This window comes from Equus przewalskii, chromosome 4 (genome assembly GCF_037783145.1).
Source record: "Equus przewalskii isolate Varuska chromosome 4, EquPr2, whole genome shotgun sequence".
NCBI lineage: Eukaryota > Metazoa > Chordata > Mammalia > Perissodactyla > Equidae > Equus > Equus przewalskii.
This window is the reverse complement of record NC_091834.1, coordinates 27,652,912-27,671,184: the sequence shown is the minus strand read 5'-3', so window position 1 is coordinate 27,671,184 and position 18,273 is coordinate 27,652,912. Positions and strand designations below refer to the sequence as shown.

The following is an 18,273-nucleotide window of genomic DNA, read 5'->3' as shown; positions in this document are numbered from 1 at the left end:
ATATAGGTCCCCAAAGGCAAAGTTATTTCAGAAAGTCAATGACCAAAATGCTTTCCAAGTGTCACCATCATATCTCTTATTTTCAAAGTCCATTTACCCTTCCCACCATATATCCCATTTTCCTGTTTTATGATGATATTTGCTTCTGGGAGAGAGGACAAAAGATGGTAAACACATGTGTTTGCACAATGGTCTATAATATTTCCAACCTACAAATTATGACTTTGTTTAGCCTGTCAACATTCCTTTGCATATTGAGTATCACTTCTTTCTTTCTTATTACTCCACAGGCTCCTTTCCATCTACAAAGGAGGACAATACGGAGTTAACAATACATTTCCTCAGTGTAATCATTATTCTGAGGCTAGAGTTTGAAAGGGTATTCATCGTACCTTTTTTAAGATTGTGGTCTGTGGATGTGAATACATCAAATATATTTTATTCTCACAAAACTTGAGCGTATTATGAGAAAATGGCCAGCATGTGAATCTTCTTCCTCATCTCCATCTAGAGTGTTATTGATTCCTAGGGCAACCTGGGCCATGGAGCAGTTATTCATTTTGCCAGAGAAGGCATTACGATTCAAGATTTTGTACATAATTTTCTTTTTTGAAGCAAACACATTTCTAAAAGGTGTGATGGAAGTGTATTTGCCTCCAAATACAGCCATCAGAACGTCAGGTTGCCTCAACTTGATTTGTTTCTACAAAGTGAGAGCATTCTTCATTTAAATGAATGAAAGTCACACCTCAGTATTATGAGAGAATCAAAGTTTATGCAAAGTTTTTGTAGGAACTCAACCAGTAATGATACTTTATCTGACAACTAGCCATGTTTAAAAGCAATAAATGTAGTCACAAATTGTTATAACTGTGCCATTTTTCAGTTTTGATACAAGTGGAATCCACAATATCAAACTATTATAATGATTATTGCAAAAACTGGGAAACTTTCTTTCTAAGCAACTTAACTCATTTCTGTAGAATTTATTCATTCCCAGTTGTTGCCTTTCGATTTTCTTTAACCTCAACAATTGGGACATTAAGTCCACCTTGTTAGGAAAGGTAGGTAGCAAAAACGGGGCTGCAGATCTAGTGCCGAGCTGAAACATTCCCTTCTAAGAAATGTAGTAGCAAGAACAAAGTCTATGTGTTGGGGATGTGTGGGGAGTGGGTCTGAAAAAAGTGGTTATTAGTTACATCGCTGCTGCTAACCAGCTGTGTGACTCTATACAAATTAACTTACCTTTCTGGATTCTTCTGTCCACATTTGTACAGAAAAGGGAGTGAACTCATATTTTCAAAGTTTCAGACTACCACAACACTTTAATATACTACAATTTGGATCTTACTACAGGATCCCACCCACAATTTCCCATAATCCTTTACTTTTGTGTAATCCCTTTAGGGAACAACACAGCGATAAGCATTCAAAAACCTTACCTTTTTACTGACGCCATATCTAGGGTTTTAATCTAATTGTTCTGGGAAAATTCCAAATAAAAGAGGCCAGTTTTAGCTCCTTGTGGGAAATTTTTCCCAAAGGTATCGTTTGTCCTGTTAATTTCCAGTTACCTGAATTCATTCCTAGGATCTTTTAAAACCCTCCCTTAAAAAAAATAAAATAAAATTGAAACTACAAATCCCATGAATCAAAGCTGGAAGCCGATTCTTCCCCTCCAGCCCCTCCCCGCCCCGCCCCGCCCCGCCCCGCTTGAATGTAGTCCACGAGCACTCATCTTAGGGTATCTCGCAATACGCCTGAAAGAAACGTCGCTGTTTCCTCTCGCTTTTTAGCTGTGCTCTCGCTGGGCTCCTTTAAATCGGTGCTGTGTGTGAGAGAGAGAGAGAGAGAGAGAGAGGAAGGATCCAGAGCGACGCAGACCGGAGTGGGCGAGGGCGCGGGCGCGGGCGCGGACATCACCTGTTCCAAGAAGGGCATGCGCACTGAGAGGGCGCGGGCCAGGAGGCGGGGCGCGGTGGGAGGGGCGGACGGCGCCCGCCTGGCACTGCTCAGATCTGCTTTTCTCCGGCTCGGGGCACTGAGGCGGCGTCGGGGAGTTGTCTTCTGCAAAGGTTGCCTGGCGTTGTCCAACATGGAGGAAGCGCCGGCCGCGGGCGTCACCTGCGAGCTGGACTAATTCCCGCCTGGCGTTCCGGGCGGCCGTGCCCGATCCAAGCCCAGGGACTCCGCCGCCTGCACGCCCCGCGGCGGACCCCGGCTCCGGTTGCTCCTGGCGCCGCAGCCCTCCCAACGGGGACGCAGCGCAAGGAGGGATCGCGGCGGCCCCGTCTCCCTGAGCCATGGGCAACGAGGCGAGCCTGGAAGGGGACGGGCTCCCGGAAGGGCTGGCGGCGGCGGGAGCCGCCGCTGGCGGAGGAGGGGCTGGCGGGGCGGGGAGCCCCTTGCACACCGTGATCCCGGCTAGCATGGAGGCGGATCTGAGCCAGCTGAGCGAAGAGGAGAGGAGACAGATCGCTGCTGTCATGTCAAGGGCGCAGGGGCTGCCCAAGGGAAGCGTTCCCCCGGCCGCTGCGGAGCCGCCTTCCATGCACAGGCACGCACAGCATGATGTATATGTCCGCGCATATATGTACAGCTTCCCCTGCACATATGTTCCAGTCCGTATGTGCCAGCACAGCAGTACATATATGTCGCCTCCGTTCATTTTATTCTTTCTAATAGGGTGGCGATAAAGAGATCATAAGCCTTCTAATGGGCAGAATAAAAATGATGCATTGTAGAGTTTCTGGTGGGATAGTCAAGGGTTGCATTCTTGGAACTGTGATTTTAGGTTGTGATTTTTGGCCTTTTGGAACCTTTTCCCTCTAGGATGGCCGGGAGAGACGCCCTCCAGTGTTTTGCTAATCTAGAAATCTTCCATTAATACAGAAAGAACGTGTTGGGAAATGGATAGAGCTCGGTGGTTTCCTGTCTCTCTTTAAACCTCCTCAGTCATTTGGGGTCTTTTTCTCCGTGAATGAAGTCTAAATATTTCTGTAAAAATACCTTTAATTCCCTTCGCGCTTATTTGTCCTTCCTTCACACCCTACCCCCAGAGGAGAACAGGAGCTGTTTAGGTAGAAGGGATTCTACCTAATGAATACACCTTTTATAGTCAATGAGGGACCCTAAAATATATTGTGGCATTAAGTAGATGGTTTGGTCACAGCAGAACAGGTGCGGTACATGTGTTTCTGAATTAGCATATGCTGTTTTTTTAAACCACTGCCCTTTATATGCAGAAGTGTCTTACAGTTTATGGAAGAACTTGTGAATCTGTGTTATCTTAAAATAGTTTCCAATACATACTTTTAAAGACAAAGCAAATAAATGACAACTTGCACAGGCAATTGAGAGCTAATCTGTAATATTTGCATATTCATTTCCTCTCTAGCTCTCCATTTTCTTCTTCCTAATAAATTAGTTGTTTTCTAATTAGAGTACTGAGGGTATAATCATTGTGCCTGCCCTGCCTTTATTATTGTAAATAAACCCTTGGCCCTCCCTTAGAGAACAGTTCTCTGTCTATGGTCCTGAAACCACTCCTACTGGATGATATCTGAAAGGAAACCTACAGTTTTCTTTTGAGATATTGCAAACACGAAAGAATCTGGATATATAGGTGTAGATTCTTATCGTCTACTTCATAAAATGAAAACATTTAAACTTAAGAACTGTTACGTAAGTATATGCGTATAATTTTGTCAAATAGTTATAATATTAAATTTAATATAGGAGAAATGTAAAATATTTTATGGATAGTGACAATATTTTTCATGTAAAATCTTAAATGCATAAAATCTGTCTGGTAAAAACTCTATTTCCTTGGAGTGAAACACCATTACTAGTAAAAACTAGCTCCTTTAAATTGAATATGTTGCTCTTTATTTTTAAACGAGTAATATATTGGGCTATTTCTTTGGTATAAAGCTTTTTTATCTATTACCTTAAGTAGTACAGCTTATGATATGTACTTTTTTTCGCTACTGGTGAAAACTCGATTTCGAAAAAGTGTTAAATGTTGATATACCAGATTTTCATAGGATAATAACCAGGTATAATATTTTTATTAGCCTTTTAGAAATGTATACTAGCTCTTCTGCAATTTTTCCTAAGAGGCACAAGCAACAGGTTTAGCATGTTGGTTACAAATACCAAGAAAAATGTGAGCTTTGATTTTTAAATTCCTAACTTCTGTTCAGAGGGCGGCTGAAAAATGTTGTTTCAGCCTGTAAAACCACGGAGTTTTATGCAGTATTTCTATCTGATAACATACTTTTAAAGCTTTCCATTGATAATTTTGTCAATGGTAGAATTCTTATTAATAGGTAATTTGTAGCCAAAGCAGTTGTTGGTCAAAGTTTCATCCAGTTATATATAAATAATACATTTCTGATTTTTGCAACCTGCTTATGTTTTACTGAAAGATTTCTAGAAAATGTACTTAAGTTTTGGAAAGTTATTATCCTCGTATGTGATAACCAAAGAAATACATGGTTTACCATTTAGATTTTAAGAAATACTTTAGTTTAAATATATATAAGAAAGTATATCCAAATTATCTGAAGTTTTAAGAGATTAAGCGGTGTGAATTAGATATGGTGGGGCTTGATTTTTTTTTTTTTTTAAGAGATAAGACTTGAGAGACCTAGGTTCTTATCCTATTAATTTTAACTGACTGGTGGCAGATTATATGTGCTTCTCAGCCATATGTGCCTCAGTCTCCTTTCCTCTAAATAAGGTAAGTGATACTTGTCTTACCTATCTTGTAGAGTAATTTTGAGGCTCAATTAAAAATTGAAATGAAAATTGATCAATTCAAAATTAACAGGGACATGTTTGTTTGAATTTTAATTTGAAGGAACCCTATAAAGAAGAGTAGTAACAATATCAGCAGTGAATGGCACTGGCAGTGATGGCTACAGACAAGTTGTATGTTGACTTATTCATCGTTATGAGTTATGTTGATGTATCTGTATTCTTTTACATATGAAGAAGTCAGTGCAATGTTATGGAAAGCCTGCCCTCCACCCCCCCCATCCCTCCTGGGAAACAGGACACCAGATTTCTGTGACTAACTAGTGTGATAACCTTGAATTAATTCTCTTAGCTTCTTTAAGTCCTGGTAGCCTCTGCAGTATAAAAATGAATACATATTCCTAAAGTTGCTTGTATTTCTAATATTACAAAATTTTATGTGACTCAGCACTGTCAAGTTAAGTGTCATTGCCTGTTTAAAAACATATTTCAGTATTCCAACTGTTTTTACATTCTTACACTTGAATAAATGTTTACCTCAATTGTAGCTGAAACATTTTTTTCTGCTACACTATGAAAGAAAAATTCTAGTCTGGGGCTGACAATAGTAAAATGAAAAGGGAGGTTGTATAAAACATGGGTAGTTACAAGCTAGAAGTTACTGCTCGTGGCTTTTTGATTCATTGTCGGCCCAGGGAAATGCAATTTTATTACTTCTACTCATTCTGTTTTCAGCTACAGATATGTCATATGAGAAGGGCTTTACTGAAAAACACTTCTGATTAGTAGAGTATTTTAGATGAATTCTGACTGAATCAGTGATTTTCTTTAGCATTCTTTAGGGCCTCCCATACTGGGTAGACACCTCCACAACTGTTTTTCTTCCTAGAGCAACAGGCCAAGTCCAGATTCTAAAATGAATGTGGAAGGTTTCCATTTGTATCTCAGAAAGCCTGTAGAAGAATTTGAAGTGAAAAGAATTCAAGAAACATTAACGTAGAGTAAAACAAAAACCTGATATATTCTTTCATTCCTTCACTTGTTGTTATTCATTCATTCATCAAACAGTGATGTTCATCTACTAGTTACCAGGTTTGGTTCTAGTGATGTAAAGATGAGTGAAACATTCTCTCTCTAGGAGTTCACAGTCTAGTATAGAAGACACAGATTGCATTTTAGTCATTTTCTTTTTGAACAGAACAGCTGTTATACCAAATAAAAATTCACCAAAAGACCATAGTTAGTGAAAATATCTTTATATTTTCGGTCAGTAGTAAGCCTATATCTTTTCTTAATGATTGTCTTTCTGTTTCTCACTTCCAGATCTCCATGTTTTACATTTTATTTACATAATTATAGCAACTAAAACTAAGTTTAAATTGTAGGGGTCTTTATAGCTATGTAGGTATTTTAATCACAGGGGATTCTATAATATAATACAACTTATATTTATAGGGAGTACATGCAATTATAATTTCGCATGCAAGCAGCTTGCCTAAATTTCTTTGTTTATTATTATCACAAATATTTGATATTCACAGTTTTTTTAAATTTTGTACGTATGTTGGTAGGTGAAATACTATCATAAAAACAGAATAGAAATAGAATAATGCGAAGATCTGAACGGTGGAACTTTTTGGAAATGATCTTTTTTAGATTGTCTGCTGTGGCTCTTCTAGCTTCACATGGAGGAGAGTACATAGGGCTATAAAGAAACATTCAAAATTATTTGCCCCAAATGGAGATAGGTAGCAATGCATTTTAAAAGATACCTTAGAACTGTTGTTAGGGTAATGATTTTAGTTCCTTGTTTAAGAAAAGACTTCAGAGACATGATAATGTCTAAAGTTTTTGTAACTTTTTTCCTGGAGGAAATTGCCAGAACTAAGACTTCTATTTATTCACCTTTTTTAGAAAATCATTTTGTGCATACGTTGTCATTTTATGGATTATTTTATTTCTGACCCTGGCTATTCAGAAATAATGCTTCTTTTTTTCTTTCTACTATGGCTTACATCTTGATGTATACTCAAATTTCTGTGTCATTAGGGGAATTTCAAAAACTTAATTCATATTGAGTACTAAATGATCTGAAATTTAAAATTTATGGTCTGGTTTGTTAGCAGGTATATTTTGAGAGAACAAATTAAAACCTATAGAACTTCATTGTGATCATCTCGTATTTTAAATGCTACTGAATCACTGTTTCTTTCCCCTTTTTTCTTTTAATTAAAAGGAAATAATTTTTTTCCAAAATTAAAAAGCAATATATATCAAACAAAATACTTATAATTTTATTTTTTTCATAATTCTAATGCAGCATGTTCTTATTAGTTGCAACTTTATCAATAAAGAATGGCTTATTTAAAAAATTAATATGCTTGATGTTTGGGTAAAAGTATGTATAAGAAAAAACTATTTTAATTCTTTAACCATAGTCATTTAAAATTGATCACATTTCCAAAACTATTTCAAAAGATCCATCATATTTGTCTATGAATTAAAAGAAATCTTGCAAATTAATTACTTGTTACATTTTTAAATCAACATCAAAAATAAATAATATTACTAATAATCTAACAATGGCAATAGTAAATGCTATAGAAAACATTCAGTACAGAGGCCATTATGTATTTTCTTCATCCGAGGAAAGTAACAATACTTTTCAAAAGTGGGGTCACAATCGGCTTATTGCTGTTTGTGTACCAGGCTATATCTCAAGATGCTTTAAATATCTATTGTGACTTTGCATACAGATCTCAGATTAAGAATTAGTTATTGGAAAAATAATTAAATGATATGATACTATTCTTTCATAATAAAGATGCAATTATTTCTGGAAAATTTCCAATTAATCAGAGTAGGAATTCTCATTCTGTAAAATTTAGTAAGGATAATATTTGATGGATAGTACCGTTTTAGACGGAATGGGTAAAATTGAATAGATTCTCAACTTTCTCAGAGTCCTTGGAAAGACATCATGTAACCTCCTTTACTAGACATTCCCCTGATGTCCGGTTGTATGCCTTATGTAACTAATGTAAATTCTCATAATCAAGTAAAAAACAAACAAACAAACAAAATAGTCGCAGCAAACTCCCACGTTTTAAAGTGAATATTTTTATTTTTTAGTGATGCTGGTATTTGGGAGACTAACAACATGCTTTGACCATAACTTTTGATCAAAAAGGATATACTGGGGCTGGCTCCGTGGCCCAGTGGTTAAGTTCGAGCTCTCCGCTGCAGGCAGCCCAGTGTTTTGTTGGTTCGAATCCTGGGCGCGGACATGGCACTGCCCATCAAACCACGCTGAGGCAGCATCCCACATGCCACAACTAGAAGGACCCACAACAAAAAATATACAACTATGTACCAGGGGGCTTTGGGGAGAAAAAGGAAAAAAAAAAAGAATATACCCTGTGAACATGAATGTACTGGGACATAGTGTTGTGTTGAGTTAATATATCTAATTAGGATTTAAGTATGGTCAGATTCTATTAAATGTAAATGCAAATTATTTTTATTGTAAGAACTTTCGAACTAGGTATCTTAATTTTTCATTCCTCATAGTAGCAAGTACTGTTTTTCCCCCCTTTTTTCACCTCCTTGTTGAAAATCTCTACACATTTAAAGAAAGGAACAGAGACGTTAAAAAGTTTTATGATCATTTACAGGATGTTGCAAAAATGGATTCTAGTTGTATTTACACATAATTTTGAGGGTGTAAGAAAGTAATAGGTTTTTAATATTATTTTGAGTTGGGATCATTTCCATTATTTTCACTTCTTTTTGTTTCACTCTCTAGGAAACAAGAGTTGGATAGTAGTCATCCTCCAAAGCAACCAGGAAAACTGCCGGACCCTGGGCGTCCAGCTCAGCCTGGTCTCAGTAAAAGCAGAACTACAGACACTCTGAGGTCAGAGCAGAAATTGCCTGGAAGGAGTCCTTCCACTATTAGCTTGAAAGAATCAAAGTCCAGAACTGATTTTAAGGAAGAGCACAAATCTAGTATGATGCCTGGCTTCCTCTCAGAGGTTAACCCTTTAAGTGCTGTCTCCTCTGTTGTAAATAAATTCAGTCCTTTTGATTTGATAACAGACTCTGATGCCTCCCAGGAAGAAACTACCAAGAAACAAAAAATAGCTCAGAAGGAACAAGGAAAACCTGAAGGAATTGTAAAGCCTCCACAACAACAGTCACCCAAGCCAATTCCTAAGCAGCAAGGACCCGTGAGGGCCCCACTTCAACACGATGGCTCTCTCAAATCAGTATCTTCTCAGCAACCAGAAAAAATTAAATCACAACCTCCAGGGACAGAAAAGCCAATTCAGGGGCTTACCCAGTCTCCTCAGACAGACCAGGCCAAATTGCCACTTCAAAGAGATGCAGCGAGGCCTCAGACTAAACAGTCAGACACAGTAAGAGGAGAATCAGTTAAAGCCTCAGTACAAAGTCCATTCAAACCAACACTTCAGCAAGCAAGTCCTGCGAAACCTCCAGCCCAGCAGCCTGGACCTGAAAAACTTTCCACGCCACAGCCTGGGCCTGCAAAGCCCTCAACTCAGCAACCAGGGCCAACAAAGGCCCCAGCTCAACCGCCAGGTCCAGCAAAGCCCTCACCTACACAGCCTGCAGCAAAACTCCCAGCCCAACCACCAGCAACAACAAAGCCTGCAACTCAGCAGCCCAGGCCCAAGTCTCCAGCTCAGCCTCCTGGGCCTGCAAAGTCTCCAGCTCAGCAGGTTGGGCCCGGAAAGACTCCAGCTCAGCAGCCTGATCCAACAAAGCCCCCTCCTCAACAGCCTGGCCCAGCAAAGGCCCCTCCTCAACAGCCTGGCCCAGCAAAGGCCGCTTCTCAACAGCCTGGCCCAGCAAAGCCCCCTCCTCAACAGCCTGGCCCAGCAAAGCCCGCTCCTCAACAGCCTGGCCCAGCAAAGCCCCCTCCTCAACAGCCTGGCCCAGCAAAGCCTGCTTCTCAACAGCCTGGCCCAGCAAAGCCCCCTCCTCAACAGCCTGGCCCAGCAAAGGCCCCTCCTCAACAGCCTGGCCCAGCAAAGCCCCCTCCTGAACAGCCTGGCCCAGTGAAGGCCCCTCCTCAACAGCCTGGCCCAGCAAAGGCCCCTCCTCAACAGCCTGGCCCAGCAAAGCCCGCTCCTCAACAGCCTGGCCCAGCAAAGCCCCCTCCTCAACAGCCTGGCCCAGCAAAGCCCCCTCCTGAACAGCCTGGCCCAGTGAAGGCCCCTCCTCAACAGCCTGGCCCAGCAAAGGCCCCTCCTCAACAGCCTGGCCCAGCAAAGCCCGCTCCTCAACAGCCTGGCCCAGCAAAGCCCCCTCCTCAACAGCCTGGCCCAGCAAAGCCCCCTCCTCAACAGCCTGGCCCAGTAAAGGCCCCTCCTCAACAGCCTGGCCCAGCAAAGCCCCCTCCTCAACAGCCTGGCCCAGCAAAGCCCACTCCTCAACAGCCTGGCCCAGCAAAGCCCACTCCTCAACAGCCTGGCCCAGCAAAGGTCTCAGATCAGCAAGCTATAAAACCGGTAAGCCGAACAGGAGCTGGGAAACCTCTGCAGCCACCGACTTCTCCATCTGCAGTACAGACTCCAGTACAAGGCCTCCCTAAAACCATCTGTCCTCTTTGCAACACCACTGAACTTCTGTTGCATGTTCCAGAAAAGGCCAATTTTAACACATGCACTGAGTGTCAAACTACTGTCTGTAGCCTCTGTGGTTTTAATCCCAATCCTCATTTAACCGAGGTGAGTAGATTTATTCAGTGTGTCTGAACTCTTAAACTATATCATCGTCTTCTACGAATGGTGCTTAGTTTATAGCTGATATGCCAGCATAACATTGTTTTTCTCCGGTTCTTTCCTTCTTTCCCTCCTTCCTTCCTTTTTTCTTCTCTGCCAATTGTAAATTAGAATTTTTTAAAACAGTTTCTCCAATAATAAGCCCAAAATATTGCCATGGTTTCTGATATATTTGGCAGATAAAGTAAATATGAGTTGATTGAAAGATGCAGAGCATTTACTCATTGCACTCTGTGTAAGATCCACGCTATTTATGGTGTACTAAATGTTGATATTACTTTAACTTTTAAATTCTTATTCCTCCCTACCAAAATTCTGATACTCTTAACTGGGATCATATTTGTGGTGGGGAAAAAAGTAGACAGTGTTTTCAAATTCTAAATACAATTTTAATCTAAAATTGAACACACTTTTTCAAACTGCACGGGCCTCTTTCCCTGCGAGTGATTTTAGTATCCCCTGTGAGAGCATGCTTTCCTCATTCATTGAGAGTCATTAATAACAGCGTAAGTCAGTTCGTAGACAGAAGAAGTCATTAGCGCAGGTTCAGCACTGATGGGTGTCTTCTCAAAAGAAGCTCAGAGTCTGTCTCCATGTCTTTGGGTAAGCCTTTCTGACATAACAGATCATAGAGGGGCCAGTAGTAACAAAAATGAATTCAAGGTTGTTTAATCTGATTGAGGATACAAAAGTAGTTCTCAGCAAGTCAGCACTTAATGTTAATGTTAACTCAGCACTTAAAGGCCCTGAATAAAATAGCATTTTAATAGGTAGAGATTTGGGGACATTTGAGGAGAAGGGACAAAAAGGACAAGAGAGCAGAAAAACTCAGAAATTCTCTGGAGTTAAGAAATAATACAGTGAAAATGGGATAGTAATATAAATAAAGTGAGACTAAAGAGGCTTAGGGTCTAAAAGAATATATTTTTAAAAGAAATCTGGTAGCCCTTCCCCGAGGAGAAGGTCCATCTGGAGGACAGCTGTTAGAGGGCTGTATGTGCATCATGTTTGCGAACAGCCCAGGGAAGAACTGCCAGCAGGCAGTGAGGATTGCGAGATTTAAACATCTCTGAGAGAGGAGACTTGTTATGAGTGAAATCTCTGTTATGGCAATAACAACAATGATGATGATTGGTAGCTGTTACATTAGTTTGGATACTCACTGTGATGAAAAATGAAAATGATGTACATTTAAAATGTGTCAGCCTCTGGTTGTTTTCTAAAGTACCTTTTACTCTTTTAACCAGAAGTTATACCGAGTACCTTAGCTTTTGAAAGAAGCCATTCTTTAGTGATAAAATTGCAATTAATAAGAACATGCATTGAAGTTAAGGAGGAGAACAGATTATAGTTTGTTTATGTATTGGTAGCTTTTTAAATTTTAGTGAAGATATGTTTCTGCCCATAGTATACTATCTTGATAAGAATGTGCAGTAATAATGACTTCAAACAGCATGCTGTGGCAGGTGTCCCACATGTAAAGAAGAGGAAGATGCGCATGGATGTTAGCTCAAAGCCAGTCTTCCTCACCAAAAAAAGGAGGATTGGTGGCAGCTATTAGCTCAGGGCTAATCTTCCTCAAAAAAAAAAAAAAGTTTGTCATGTTTTCATGGCAATTTATAAGGCAGAAACATGTAGTTGGACATTCAAGCCACATATATTGTGAATACTTAACTATATGGAAGACATTTTACTACATGTTTGGTAGGATATAATGATAAACTAAAACAATGCTGATCTTAACATGATGAAAATGTACTTGGTTAGATAATCCATGCACAAGGAAATACAATATGTGGTCAAATGATAAGAGCTGTGAGAGATATGAACAAATATTGTGGCACTTCAGAGGAGGAAGTGTCATTTCTAGTGGGTAAGGTTAAGAAAAGCTTCATGGAGAAATTGGCGTTTGAGCATATATAAGGATGGATACTATTTCAACAGATAAAGGACATGAAAGGGGTAATGATTTGGTCCAAGACCTAGAGCCACAATAATGCAGAGTGTATTTAGGAGTCAGGGATAAATCTAGGTTGGCTGAAATGGTGGGGAAGAAATCAGCAATGAGATTGGAGAGAAAATGAAGTCAGATTTTGGCCTTCCACATTTAGCAGGCAGCGATGAGTGCTCTCCTTTATGAAACTTGCCTTAATTAATCTAGTTATACAGTCATTCCTTCATTCATTTGACAAATTTGTATCAAATACCTAGTGGTGAAGCACCAATGAGTGCTATGACAGAATCAAGTATTCTTTAGGTAGGGAATCTTTCTTTAACCAGAAAATAGGGGAAATAAAAGTTGATATAAGAAAGAAAGAAAAAAAAAGTATGTATATGAAAAGTAACTTTGTGTAGGCCTTTACAGTTCACATAGTTCTTTTCTTTTTGTTTTATTAAAATAAAATTTCCAAATAATTGTATAGGCATATATTCTGTTTTCTCTGTTATACTAATGAGAAAACCGGTGATCAAGTGGTTACGATGGTTAATTTACGTGTTAGGATCACCCTAGTAGTAAGTAACCAAGTAGAACCCAAACCAAATCCATTTATTCATGATAGGAAGAGAGATAAAGAACTATGAGGTCAAAGGAAGAAACCATCACTGTCAGCAGGGATTGCCACAATGATCTTCGTGGAGTATTTGAGCGTGAATCTGGAGAATAATAAGAATTTGGACACATGTGAAAGGAGTTGAAAATGTAGGGGCAGGTAGAAGGCCTCACTAGCTAAATAAAGGAAAGCATCCCCATTATTGATCAGCTGAGCTTGGGCAAGCCATTTACACTTTCTGTAACAATGACATCATTTAAAAAAAAAAACAATGTGTTCTCAGCCAAACGCTTCGGGTTGTTAGGAGGATTAACTGAACATTTGCATGAGAAGGCATTTTTTAAATACATGAAGTGCTTTTGAAGTTGCAATATAATGCAGCATGGATTTAATATTTTAAACAGACTTGACTTTTAAAGTTTACTCTCAACTTGTTTTCTACGTAGATACAATATCATAAGTTGTTGGGTTCTAAGGTAGCAATCAAAAGCCATTTGATCTACATTGTTAATAGTAACATTTCATTTTAACTTTCATATTTTCCCATAAGGAAAAGTGTAATCTGAGTTCTAAATTCTGAACTCTAGGAAGGCATCTTCCCTAAACCTGTCCACCAAATGGCCAGTGCCTCAAACTCTTGAGTTATCAGGAGGTCAGAGTTAGGAAGTTAGAGCTCTGGATAGAGGCTGAGAGCTTCTGTTTCAAGAGATAAGGCATGAAGTTTTGGGAACGCTCACCACTTCCAAACTGTTACATGTATCCATGAGAAAGTGAACTTCTCTGCAATTTTTGAAGACGACCTAACACTCTGGGTCAAATTGTCCTCAAATATTCAGATTGAATAAACAAACAGTTTTTCCATGCAAGATAGGGGCAGGGCCTGGACGTTCTTTAGTACTTTAGTTTATATGAATTTATCATTTTCAAGTTTGATGTTTATATGCAAGTAAGTCTCTATATTATTACTGTTGTAGTCTATGGGTAAAATAGAATACAGGTCTCTTGTATCACTCTCAGGAGAGTTTCTCTGATATTTTGTTACCACACATCAGAGTTATGACTATATTTGCCTATGGTCATCCTGGCTCTTAAGTGACTAAGCCTGGAGAGGAAAAGCCGGAGAGGTATCAACAAGTTTTAGGGAAGGGAACTTTTACTTTCTTAACTAAATTTGTCAGCTCTCTCCCACCCCTGTCTGGCTGACACACACACACACATCCTAGATAACCGAAATATCTGTGTGAAGAGGATGGCATTTAGATTAACTGTCCTCTCTGGTGGCTGTCAAGACATGTGCTGTTTCAAATAGACCTTAAGAATCCACTGACTCTAAGCCTAGAATTAGATGCCGAGAGGAGATTGTAGCTGTATCTCTTCTTGCTGGTCCGTTAATGGAATAAATCTCAACATTGCAGGTTCTCTCTTTGGGCTTGTTTTCTGACAGAGAAACTCAACATTTGCTTTCTGAGTAGTAACAAAAGCAATTTTCGTTGTTGTTTTTGTTGATTTACTTTATTTGTTTTAATACTAGCCTGGGCAAGATAGATTTAGGGAGACATTTAAAGACTTGCCCCTAATGTCTGATAATTCTCCTGGTTCTTATGAAATTTTGTAATATATGCAATGACTTGTCATTTTTTAGAATGTTGACAATGAACCAAATATTAATGATGCAGGTGGATTTAGATTTTTTTTGCCGTATTACTTTTGGTCATTATGGCCCATGTATTAATCAGTCTCTTGGCTGAAACCAGATATTTTATTTAACAAAAACATGGCCATCTTTCAGGAGCTAAACAAACAAACACACACACATAGACTTGCATATAAACTCTCTCCACTTATTAAAAAACAAAACAGAATGAAAAATGACTGAAATTCTTCAGGTTGGCAAAATGGCTCAACTGGCCACTTCTTTTAGGTGGCCTGCTGCTTCTTCTTTTGAGGAGAAAAAGGAAAAATAAAATCTTAAAAAAAAAGAATTATAGTAGGAACGAATAGGACAAGTGAACAAGTGGGAAGAAAGTAAGAACCCAACAGATTTTTTTATACAAGGACAGGATGAAAACATGATTGAAGAAAATTTATTCAACAGTTAATGTGAATAGTATGAACATGAGCAAATATAAATTCTTAACATTATGTTTGTTCTTTTGATGTTCCATTCTTCCAAATACTATGTTATGTTGTTGAGCAGAGATTCTGTTATAAATCTTACGTAGACTTTATGTTTAAAATTTCCAGTTTGGAGCACATTGAGGGGTGAATGTTAGTCATTATGCCTTCTGGACATTTCTTTTTGAGAGGTTTACAGTTCTGTTTTGAAGCTAAATAGATTAATAATAGTTCTGAGCAGGAATGTGCTGTAATTCTGGAACCCCAGCATTTGCCAACTCACCTCATTGCTTAGATGTATCAAGTTAATTATCTGGAATTATTATTGAAGACACATTCAGAAGTCACAATTACAATTTTTTAGTAAGCAATATTTTTGATGCTGTTTTTGAAAGTGGCACCATTAATCGAAACTCTATGTGAAGTTCACAATTAAACCTTCAAATGGTACCTCTTGAAACATCTAAATAAGACATTTATGATTATCCAGCAAAGGCCTTAGCTAGGTTGTATTAATATCTTTCACAGTTCTGATACATAACAAAGGCTCAACAAAAGGGAACCCAGGGATTGGATTAAGCAGGAAGATGTGTTTTGGTAATTATATGCAGGGCTACATTAGAATACGCAGTGACCTCAGAATGAGCAGAAATACTGTCTGACCACTCTCCTACCCTCATTCATGTAGCATATTAAGTCAGAAGACTGAAGGAACAACTTTATATTTTTCTTTCATTCCTTTCCATAGAGTTAATTGAATTAAAGTAGCTTATTAAACAATTGTGTCTCTAGACCTTGAATTCTATTTATGCACTTTCTGTAAGTAAGGCGATATGTAAGGAAAGCAAAAGATGGCTATTTTTCCTTATTTGTTATATAAAATCAAGAATTTAGGAATAATTGAGCCATGACATTTATCTAATGTATTAGATTCTTTCATTTTAATTCTTGTATATTGAAGCTAAGAGTCTTTCTGGACACACTGATATAATCGTAGGCTTCCCCGGTATTATTTCTTGTATTTCTCCCGTCATTTATCAAAGGATGCGGATGATTAGCATGTAATGTTAGGGAGTGGGTACTGCTTGTGAGAGGGGACCTGTGAAGTTGTTTATGAAATATTGGTGGAAGGCTTCTTCTCTGAATCAGGCTTGGTCTTGGATATTATCAGACTTCTGTGGCATGGAGAAGAAGTGATAAGGACTAAAATCTTCTAAGGTCCTCATTCATAGCTATAGTGGAATGAAGACCCAGTCATGCAGAACTAGGGGAACCAACTATAGTATAGACATGGATACCACATGGAACTGGCCACAAGTGTCTGAGGCAATGATGGTAGTCAGCTCAGGTTCATCTCTGTTCACAGTTAAAGATAAAACGGTTGATTTTGGAAGTGAAACAAGGTAGTAATTGTCTCCAGGCAGGGAAAATATGTATTGTTAGGAGGTGGGGTAATTATGGGAGACTCCTTCAGTTTGAATCAAAATGGGGATAGATTGTCCATGGCCAGAATTATAGGGGAGGGTTCTGGGGAGAGTGGCAAACAACCAGAAAATGAAGGCAGAAGCCTGCTGTACAAGCAGGGTAAACAGTGAGGATTAGCAGAGTAAACACAGAGATGCTGTAGCTTGAAGAACACAACATTTGTAATTAATTTAATTAATCCAAACCAGCTCAAAAAATATTTGTGAACATCTATAATGCTTAAAGGTTCATTTAGACCCTGGGGGCCAGTAGAAAGACTACTGCCAGGAAGCCCTTACCTTTTGTTGCTTACAGTCTTTTGGGAACTGTACACCCGGAAATAGCAGAATTATGTAAATGCTAGCATAAGAACACTAATAAAATGATATATTTTTAATTTCTTGCAAAAAATTAACTTTATTTCAGTTTTTGGAGAAGCACTGAGGTTTGAGGGAAATAGAGTCAACCCCTTCTGTTGTTTGTTTTAAATGGGTTATATTTGGTGGACGTATAAAACATTTGAGATATGATAATGGCCAATGAGGGACAGTAGCTTTGGAAATGGGAAAGAGTGAATGGGAAATCACCTTTCATAAGCAGCCCTGACACAGACACAGTTTAGGAGTAATTGAGAATGCAGTAAAAGTATTACAGAACTTCTAATTCAGATGACTGAGAGGGCAAAGGCGCTATTACTACTTTCTACTCTCCCTAAGTGCGTTGTGAAGGAAAACTAGAAGGTGGTTCGTAGTACTGGGGCAGGTTGTGGACTTTTTCATTTTTCCAATGTATAGGAAGTTTTTTTTTCAGTTGAATCAGGGAATTGGAAATGCTGCTGTTTTCAGTACTAGATTGTGCTGAGATAAAAATTATTTCTATTTTTAACAGATTTGGCCAGTAGAATTAAATAAAAAGGAAGCTGTTTCTAAAAAATTCTGAGAGGATGAAAAGCTTTTCATATTGTGATAGCTGTACACAGTGATTTTAACCTGTATTCTAGCAGTAAGGAGGAATATTGAGGAATCAAATGTCTTTTATGTGTTTATCAAAGTGAAGAAAATGCAGTCATTAAAAGGACAAAAGATAGGGCAGTGTAGTCTGTTCAAAAAAAGTGTCTATTTGAGCCGCCCTGTGGCCTTGTGGGTAAGTTTGGCACAGCCTGCTTCCGCGGCCCAGGTTCGGTTCCCGGGTGCAGACCTATACCACTTGTCAGTGGCCCTACTGTGGCAGTGACCCACATACAAAATAGAGGAAGATTGGCACACATGTTAGCTCAGGGCCAGTCTTCCTCAAGCAAAAAGAAGAGGATTGGCAATAGATCTTAGCTCAGGGTGAATCTTCCTCAGTAACAACAGTAACAAAAGTTTGTTAGGAGAAAAGCAAAATTCTCTTTCTATGAAGAGGCAGGGACTTGTGTCTTCTGCCTATCTTTTCCTAACTCTCCCTTGTCTGCTCTTGTGGAGACATAGTCATACACATTTTATAAACTACAGGGAAACGTTTGATTTTCATATAAGGACACTATAGAGAGCTAGCTATGCATGAAGCTCCAACGTTCACATTGCAAAGAGACT

At 38.9% G+C, this 18,273-nt stretch overlaps 1 protein-coding gene across 14 annotated transcripts in view; it reads left to right on the top strand.

Moving 5' to 3' along the window:
* Positions 1-2,014: 2,014 nt before the first annotated feature.
* PCLO (piccolo presynaptic cytomatrix protein) overlaps positions 2,015-18,273 on the top strand; it is a 386,610-nt gene continuing 370,351 nt past the window's right edge. For all 14 annotated transcript variants that reach the window (XR_011539448.1, XR_011539449.1, XR_011539444.1 and 11 more), the window contains exons 1-2: positions 2,015-2,557; positions 8,567-10,514. Coding sequence is in view for 6 of the 14 variants with exons in the window: in XM_070617309.1 (XP_070473410.1) it covers positions 2,304-2,557; positions 8,567-10,514 (2,202 nt within the window). In the remaining 8 variants the exon portion in view is untranslated. The remainder of the gene's footprint in view (positions 2,558-8,566; positions 10,515-18,273) is intronic.